General features: G+C 42.9%; 1 protein-coding gene across 1 annotated transcript; it reads left to right on the top strand.

Annotated features, from left to right (window-relative positions):
- The first annotated feature begins 6,080 nt into the window (after window positions 1-6,080).
- Window positions 6,081-6,650, top strand: LOC131680749 (uncharacterized). The gene has a single exon (XM_058961458.1). The coding sequence runs from the start codon at window positions 6,081-6,083 to the stop codon at window positions 6,648-6,650; it is 570 nt and encodes a 189-aa protein (XP_058817441.1).
- Window positions 6,651-10,209: the final 3,559 nt, after the last annotated feature.

Here is a 10,209-nt window from a genome sequence, read left to right as displayed (position 1 = left end):
ACCCACTCTTACCCTCTCTCCCCTACTTGCATCAAATTTGAAGCAAATCAGAGAAGTCCAGCTACCGGACCAACGTACCTGAAATTTGTATGGGATTTTTCGACAATTTACATGGCGAAAACCCACTAGTTCGCATTTTTGCTGCTAGGTGGCACTGCATGCATCGTATTATCACTGTAAGTGAAAATAAGAAAGATAATTTAATTATCTACAACTTTGTCGAAGACTGCTAGTGAATCCGGCTTTGTTAAAAGAAGTTATTAAACTTTTAACGTAGTGACGTCTGAGTCAGTTTTGCATGGGGCCTAGCAGTGCATGGTTGTGTATCGTACTCGATTCCCACGAACTATGCATTTTTGTGACATAATGGTTCGGTTTAGCTCAATTATAGTAAATAATACGAGTTGGTTAGAAAATTTTAGTTCCACCTGTTACCGCATAGAGGGCGCCAACACTAACTTTTCAACGGTAAGAGATAGAAATTAGGTGTCTTCCACAAAGTTGTAGAACAGGCATTTTGCAATAATTATTCTGAACATCTCGATGCTCTATCTCTCTTCTATGAAAAGTTAGTGTTGGCGCCCTCTATGCGGTCACAGGTGGAACTAAATTTTTCTAAGCAAAACATAACTCGTATTATATACTATAGTTCTTCTGAACATACTATTGACCAAAACCTAACCATTATTTCACAAAAATGTATAGTTCGTGGGAATCGAGTACCGATACACAACCATGCACTGCTAGGCCCCATGCAAAACTGACTCAGACATCACTTCGTTAAAAGTTTAATAACTTCTTTTAACAATGCCGGATTCACTAGCAGTCTTCGACAAAGTTGTAGATAATTAAATTATCTTTCTTATTTTCACTTACAGTGATAATATGATGCATACAGTGCCACCTAGCGGCGAAAATGCGACCAAGTGGGTTTTCTCCATGTAAATTGTCGAAAAATCCCATACAAACTTCAGGTACGTTGGTCCGGTAGCTAGACTTGTTCGATTTGCTTCAAATTTGGTACAAGTACTCCTGGTGGGACCCGGAATCGACTCAGGGGTGGGTCGATAGGTGTCATTTTTTTCCTGTCACTCTAGTGTTCAAGGTAGCATTTTTTGGAATGGCCATGAACAAGTCATCTACGTACTTTTTGATGATAGATGGTTTGAAGGGCAATGCTCTGATGGCGTAGTCTATTACTGAGTCGAGAACCATTTCCGCTAAGATTGGGGATAAAGGACTTCCCATCGCTGTATCGAAAGTTTGTACGTAGAACTTTTGTTTGTACTGAAAATAGCTGGATGCCATACAGAACTCAATTATCTCCAATTATCCGAATCATTTGGACCACAGACAGTAGTGAGAATGAAAAACTATTCTCAGAGTAAAAGAAAACTAAGTAACATATTAAGCCGCAAGAGTTATTTAATGAAATGCAAACGAACGGGTATTTTTCCGCAACACTTAGTTCGCACCTTCAAATGTACCCATGAGCTATTAGCAGCCGATAGTCCATATGTTGGAAAACTCAACGAACAATAATCAGGTTTAAGAAAGCTCTACTAAACATCTAAATTAAGTAAACCTTCCATCAGATTAAAGTGCTCAACCGTGCCATTAAAAATCTACATTCTACAATAGTTAACTCAACATGCCAAACCACCGCACAATCCTTCTTCGAGACACAAGAATCAGCATTTCGCAACAATATCCAGAAACGCCTGAAAGTCACAGCACAAAAGTTCAAACGTATCATGACTCCACAACCAGAAACATTATCACCACTTCTCACAAACGAAAGCGTTATCCTGAATGCAACCAAGATGAAAATGCCGGACGAAACAGTCACCCTTCTCAGCTTAGGACCAAAATTCGCATTACCACCCTCCACACTGTATCAGATTCCATTCTACCACATACTCGCAGATCTTGAAGGTATAGGTATTATATTATATATAATCAGTACAAATGCAGACAAACAAATACAAGATAAAAATCGCTGCAAAGCCCGGAATGTTATCCAAAATTACATGCACGGTTTCAACACACAATCGTCACATACATACATACACACGCACACACACACATATACGCACACACGCACAAACATTTGCATAACTCGACCAACTGAGTCGAATGGTATAAGAGACTCAGCCCTCCGGGCCTCGATTAAAAAGTCGGTTTTCAGAGTGACTGCATAGCCTTTCTGTAGGAGAAAGGCAATAACACGTCCGGATTGCCAAGTATTTGTCCGAGGGTTCTGCAGCTGTACCCGATCGTTTAATTTGACCGGTTGACGGATGTGCGCTGTGCGATCGTAGTAGTCCTTTTTCTTTAACCATTCTGCTTCTAAATTTTGGTTGAGTGTTCAATTATCACTGGTTTCAATTTTTCACAAACGACTTGTAGCGGTGAGTTTGTGATACTACTCAACAGACGCTGATTTGGGGATTTGAGATTCGCATTTCGTGGAATGTTTCGAAAATTAAGCAACGCCAACTGCACTGAAGTTTTGTCCTCTTAGCATTTCTTCAAAATGTTTTTCGCTATCTGTACTGCTCGTTCACTGAGTCTATTACTTTGTGGATAATATGGACTCGTAACGTAATGTGTTCAAACTTTCACTCAGCGGAGAATTGCTGAAAAAGTTGTGACGAATACTGGTACTCTCAGGTACTCTCCAAACAGCGAACCATGATTGCAGATGATTAATTATCTCCTAAGACTCAATTGATCGCAGTTTCTTGAAGTCGGTCCATCTCGAGTAGCTGTTGATTATGACGATATAGTTGGTGCTGTTGAAGTGAAATATATCCGAGCAAGCAATTTGAAATGGATATTCTGGAATTCGCTTCACAATCGTCGGCTCTTTCACGCTGCGGCGACTGTACTTCTGGCAAACTCCACATTGCTCGACGAATCTCTCTATGTCCCGACCCATGGAGGGCCAGAATACCATTTGCTTGGCCCGTTTTACGCAGGGTTGAATTCCAAAATGTCCCGTGCATATTATATTTAACGTTTGACTGCGCAGTATTTCTGGAATCAACTAGCGGTCACATTTGAACACTACCCTTTCGTAAGTTAAGAGCTCATCACGGAAGTTCCAGTAGGGCTTTAGCATCAGACCTACTGTGTCATGCTCTTTCGGTCAGCCGTCGGTTATGATTTCGATCAGCTTCTGCTGTGTGGCATCTTCGGCTCTTTTTTAGCCACAATTTCTTTCATCCAAGCTTTCGAAACATTGAGAACAATGTACACTTCCAGTTCTTCGTCATTGTTAGGAGGTTCATTATACTGTTGAATGATGCTTGTTGCTCATGTTCCCATTGCTAATGAACATTTTATGTAATAGCTGCCTTAAAGGAGCTGCAATTAGGGAAAGGTTAGTGATGAACTTTGCAAAGTACATTACCATTCCCAGCAATCGCTGTAGCTGCTTTCTGTTTTCCGGTACTTTCAATATTCAAATGGCATCAATTTTATCGCTATCTGACTGAAGACCTTCTTCCGATACGATGTGTCCGAGGTATCGAACTGACTTCTTGGCAAACTGACATTTTTCGGGATTTAGTTTAACGCTCTTTAACCGATCGATAAGACATGCGGTGATCTTATCAAATTCGTTTTTGATTTTTTGCCTACATCAGAGTATCATCCATCGATACGCCCGTACCATTTATCCCTTCCAGCAAGCTTGAAATCCCGGAAGTATTTGAGAACCTGAAGCTAATCCGAACGGCAAGTGTAAACACGAATAACGACCCCGTGGGGTGGCAAACGCTAAATACTTCTGAGATTTTTCTGCTACCTTCACTTGCCAAAAGCCCTTTTTGCAGTCCAGTATGGTAAACAGCTTGGAACCCTCGGTTCTGGTTGCAATCTTTTCGATGGTGCGTAACGGATAGTGTCGGCGGAGTATGCTTTTGTTTACATCTGTCGGATCAGCGATTTCTTTTTGTTTTCGCACACTTCTATTAGGTAGCTCACGACTGGTGTAGGATCCTCTTGTGTTTTATGACGCCCATTTCAACCCTTTTGTCTAATTCTTGTTTCACCTCATTGTGAATTTTGTGCGGTATCATTCTTGTTGGCCGAATTTTGAACACTGCTTCTGGTTTTAGATTCAACTCGTACTCGACATTTTTGAAGCAACCTGGCCCTTGGAAAATATCGTCCCTGCTGCTGATTGAGTTTACACGTTGAATCATGTGTATCTCCACACAGGTTCTCTTGCCTAGTATCGAAATAACATCCAAATCTTCAATCTTAAATGTGAGATTGGCTTTGCGCTTGTTAACGACACATGGCACCGTCAAATCTCCTTCCACCTTCGTTTTTTCTCGGTTGTAGGAAACGAAGTACTTCTTGATGTCCGTAAGTTGTGACCGATGAGTTTTCTTGCCATTTTCAACGGCAGTATGTTGCATTGTGCGCAAATCCAGCTTAAACCAGTGCACTATGGTCCCAAAGCTGTATTTAGGAAGACAAAACTGTTTGCGCCAAAACCGTTGGTTTTAGATATATAGTATCTTCGGCAAACTTTGTTAGTATTTTCTTGCCGATATTTTTATATTAGTTGAATTAGGGTGGTCCTTGTGGTTAGGGTGTTCAAAGTATCAACTTCTTAGATATGTAAAATTCAGCTAAATAATATTCTACAAAGTTATAAATCAATCAAATTGAAGCAGCTTTTCTAAAGAAACTATGTGGCTATCTCTAATGGTTCATGTGCTATGATTTTTGCAATATTTAAGGTGGGATGGCTCTTTAAAAATTGGTTTTCTATTAATATCTTTTTATGTGTTAATTTCTCGCTAATACATTGTTCTAGAAGTTTTTAGAACTTTAGTAAATACACATTTTTGCCGAAGCAATGAAGTTTCTATCTCTTTTGTTTGCATAGTTACAGGCGATTTTCAAGACAAAAATGGTTTTGACATTGAAAATGTCTTACTGCACTATCTGGGGCAGGGTGTCATTCTAAAATCTAAAATCAAACGATGTCACGTTTTTGCGTCACTATTTTGAACGCTAATAACTTTCTTATTTATGAACGGATTTCCGTCTGGTTATCACTAAACAATTAGGAATTAACTGAAATTATGTTTTATTGCTATAGTGTTTTTGTATTTCAATAGCACGCTATTGAAAAACAAGCAAAAATGAACAGATCTCGAAAACGTGAAAATTCCCATACATCAGTCAAACTATCCCCGGCAGCGCCGTCGATAGGGAGCAGCTTAGTGATTCAAACGAGCACGAAAAGTTATAAATAAATGTGCCGCGTGACTGTTTGAATCAGTTGTTGCTGTTTTGCAAGACAAGTAACATCGTGCCTATAGCGACTCGTACGACATATTGGAGCACCCAGCACACTACGCTTCTATGAATGACGTCATCCTCGACTATTTAAAGAATTTCGTTCCTTGAGCGACTTCATTCAGTCATTCTGTTCCTGACTAGCGAGCTGTAAGGACGTGTCTGCCTAAGCGAGCAAATCAAACAGAGCCAATCGAACAGTGACGCCATTTTGAACAATCGCCGCCGGTTAGAAAACTTAAACTCGGTCGAAGTAAAAATACGGTCGCAAATTCGCGCTGTTCCCGCGAGAGTGACAACCGGCATAGACCGGGAAAACCTCCGTTGTCCAGTTTTTCGCTAAATTACTCGGACAGCGCCGTCGGGAGTGCGAAATTCGTCGTCGTCGGTTTTTATTCGATTTTCGTCCACTTATTTCTAACGCGCATTAAAACAATTTCCCCTTGGTTAGTCGGTCTAAACAACACGCGTCGGTAGGCCAAATGGCCTCAACATCGAGCTACGGATTGCCTCGGCCGCCAGATGATTACGGAGCTGGCTGTCCGAGATGGATGGACCCCGAAGGAAAACACGGGAAAGTGATAGTGCTATCGCTCAAAGCTACAAACGATCAAGTGATACCGAAAAACCATCCGTTCACCGTCAGAAAATCGATACAAACACAGATTGGTGATGCCTACACAGCAGTCACCGAGGCCAAAGGAACGAAATACATCGTCAAAGTACGAAACTAGGCGCATGCAGCAAACCTGATTGAAATGAAAAACCTAATTGACTGGACGCAAATTGAGGTAACAGAACATCCCTCGCTCAACTACAGCAGATGTATCGTTAATTGCCCGGAAGTTACTCAGATGTCACAAGAAGAATTGCTGGCCGAGCTGGCACCACAAGGCGTAATAGCGGTACGACGATTCACCAGAATGATTGACAATGCGAGAGTGAACACTCCTACAATAGTGTTGACCATGAAAGGAACCACCTGGCCTCAATACATCTTTTTTGGTGCACTCAGAGTAGCAACTCGTACCTACTTTCCTGCTCCAATGTTATGTTATGGCTGCCTTGAATATGGACACACAAAAACTCGATGCAAGGACACCCCCAAACGTCAAAAATGCTCCGCTTCAGACCACACTTCCGAAGACTGCAAAGGAGACGCTAACTGCTTTCACTGCAAGCAAGGCCACAGGCCAATCGACCGGAACTGCCCAGTCTACAAAAAGGAGAACGAAATCATAAGGATTAAGGTGGAACAAGGTCTGTCATTCCCGGAAGCAAAAAATGCTATGAGAGTCGCGTCGGTCCAAAATCCTACGCCAACGTGAGCAAAAAACAAGGCGATGAAGTGCAGAACAAAAAGGACAAGGAAATTGAAAATCTGAAAGAGGAAATAGCTGCTCTACAGAAACAACTCGCCGCTGTGACAGCCGAATTAAAGAAGGGCCAAAACTGCCAATGCCAGACGATTGATGGAGAAAGCAAAAGTAAAAAGAAAGATCGGATCAAACGAGCAAAGGAGATCTCCCCCGAAACGACAAACGCCTCTGAGTTTCGGCCACCCCCTCTTAAAAAAGTGATCGCAGGAAATTCTGAAAACAACCAAAATTGCCAAACTGAGCTGACTACGACACAAACTATGGTAGACGATTCCTATGATACTGCATACTCCGATACGAACAATGAAGGAATGAGCATAACCGATGAATCTGAAACCGAAACGATAGTTGTCAACCGTAAAAACAAAAAGAAGCTTCTCCGAAGTATCAATGGCTCCTCTAAACAATAATACGGCAAGAAAAAGAGATGGAAACACCGTTGACAACATTTTTGCTATCCAATGGAACCTCGCCGGACTACGACACAAGCTTAATGAACTACACCTACTGATAAATAAATATTCACCCAAAGTATTCGCACTGCAAGAAACACTAACACCATTAAAGTTTGCACCCACCATCAAGGACTACGATCTGTACCTCGTCGAAGGATCAACACACAGCTACAAACATGGAGCAGCGCTGGGGGTACGGAAAGGTATCCCCCACCAACGGTTACAAATTAACACTGAGATGCAAGCTGTAGCCGTCCAAATTGACACCGGCTCAAAAACTACAATTGTCAGCATCTACATTCCCCCTGGTCAGTCACACAACAAACTCGAGGGAGAGCTCCGGGATCTTCTGTTCCAACTGCCCGAACCAGTCATCATGATGGGTGACTTCAATGCTGCCAATACCGAATGGGGATCAAAGTCCACAAATCAACGAGGAAAAATGATCGAAAAGTTTTGTGGAGACAATGGACTCATTATACTGAACGACGGCAGCCATACAAGGATAAATTTTGCCGACTGTACCACAACCGCAATAGACCTTTCCATCATATCCTGGCAGATCTCATCGCATTTCAGCTGGCAGGCTGAGGAAGATAGCCACGGCAGCGACCACTTCCCAATTAAACTGGTTACCAACCGACCAACCCCGAAGGTTTGCTCTAGGCCGCGGTGGCGGTACGATGAGGCAAACTGGGATAGGTTTCAGCAGGAAATCAGCGAGAAATTGGACCTAAAAAAGGACTATACGATTGCCGAATTTAATCAGCTCATTTTCGATTCAGCCAAACAAACGATTCCGCGCACTAGTGGATTCCCAGGGCCTAAATCAGTGCCCTGGTGGAATGAAACAGTGAAAAAAGCGATAAAGTACCGCAGAAAAACACTACGAGCATTTAGACGTTTGGACGGAAACGATGAGAGGAAACCTGATGCGCTTAAAAACTTCCAGAAGGCACGGTGGGAAGCAAAAATTGCCATAGATGAAGCAAAGAAATCCAGCTGGGAAAAATTTGTAGGCGAAATCAACCCGACGACCACATCACATAAGTTGTGGAGCAAAATAAATGCTCTAAGTGGAAAGAGGAGAAGCAGCAAAAAATACCTGCAAATCGATGGAACACTTACCGACGAACAAGGTGCTATGGCTGAATCGCTCGCAAATCATTTTGCTGCCGTTTCGGCAACCGGAGGCTATCCCAAAGCATTCCAGGAGCGGAAAATGAAGGAAGAAAAATCAGTGCCAAACTTCAACCTGCCACCATCGACACTCGACGCCAATTTCAGTTTTAGCGAGCTGTGTTGGGCACTAAATAAAGCTGCGGGACTTTCAGAAGGCCCTGACCGGATCGGCTATCCACTACTTAAGCATCTACCAACAGAAGCAAAACTCGTGCTACTAGACCTGTACAACGGAGTATGGGCAAGCGGCATTATCCCCGAAGAGTGGAAGGAAGCTACAATTGTACCGCTCAAAAAACCAGGCAAGAAGGGAACCGAAGCAGATGAATACCGACCCATATCACTGACCAGCTGCGTCGGTAAAGTACTCGAGCGGATGGTCAATCGAAGGCTGGTGCAAGAAATCGAGCTCAATGACCGATTAGGGAACCAACAGTTTGCCTTTCGACCCGGCATGGGAGTGGACCGGCACCTTGCCCACTTTGAAACAATATTGGACAACGCAATTGAATCGGGCATGCATGCTGATGTTGTGCTACTCGATTTGTCGAAGGCGTTTGATAGGACCTGGAGGCACCCTATTAGCACTACCCTCAGCAAATGGAATCTGGGCAGCAGAATGCAGAAATATGTACATAATTTTCTCAACGACAGAAGCTTTCGTGTATTCGTCGATGGTTCACTCTCCAACAAACGGCCTCTTGAAAATGGGATTCCGCAAGGATCAGTCATTGCACCGACCCTTTTCAACATAGCTATCAACTCAATCCGCGAAGCTGTCCCTGGCGACACAGAGATAATTCTGTATGCAGACGACCTAATTATCATCACTTTCAACAAGTTTCCACGATTTGCACGAGTAAAGGCTCAAAAAGCACTCGACGGAGTACTAAAATGGGCTGAACAGCATGGACTACACTTCTCCACCGCCAAATCCAATCTTCTCCACGTTTGCCAAGGTGGTAGACACAGGAAGATACCAGACCTGACAACCAAGGAAGGAATCATCAAGAAGGTAACAACTGCAAAAATACTTGGAGTTCAAGTCGATTCGGGGTTAACATTTTTGAAACATGCCAACGAATTAGCCAGAGAATGTCAGAGCCGACTGCATATAATTAAAGCAATTAGTGGCAGATACGCTGGTGGCAACCGTCAAACGCTATATAAGGTCAGCAATAGCATCTTACTAACGAAAATCCTACACGGATTCGGACTATACAGTCGGGGAGGAGAAAAGGTTATCAAACGAATCCAGCCAACATACCATACCGCAATTAGAACCATTTCCAGGGCTCTCAGAACCAGTCCCATCTCCTCACTACTTGCAGAAAGTGGTCAACTTCCCCTTAACTACGTCATGACAGGATGTCTCGTCAGCAAGGCGTGTAGCTGGTTAGAAAAACGCCCTGTTGATGTATCACTAATATGTCCGATGGTCAAGAGAGCATCCGAATGGCTAGAACAACTGACATCACATCAAATACCATTGATCAGTGCCCTTAATAGAGTGACCGACCGATGCTGGAACGTGGTTGGACCTAACATCGACTGGTGCATAAAAAACCAGCTACATGCACATGAAGCACCTTCAAAAGCACAAGCCATCTTTAGTGAGATACAAAATAGCATTTATTCAACATCGACGTGCATTTTCACTGATGGATCTCTGGATGGAAACAGTGTCGGTCTTGGAGTATATAGTAAGCACTGTAATATTTCCATGCGAGTCCCCGACTGCTGCAGCATATTCTCAGCAGAAGCACTAGCCCTTTTCATAGCCACCGAGAATGCACCTGAATCCGGTCACACTGTAATTTCCAGTGACTCTGCAAGTTGCATTCATGCCATGGAGAATGGAAAATCCTGTC

Source organism: Topomyia yanbarensis, chromosome 2, assembly GCF_030247195.1.
Source record: "Topomyia yanbarensis strain Yona2022 chromosome 2, ASM3024719v1, whole genome shotgun sequence".
NCBI lineage: Eukaryota > Metazoa > Arthropoda > Insecta > Diptera > Culicidae > Topomyia > Topomyia yanbarensis.
This window is presented reverse-complemented; position numbering and strand designations above follow the sequence as displayed.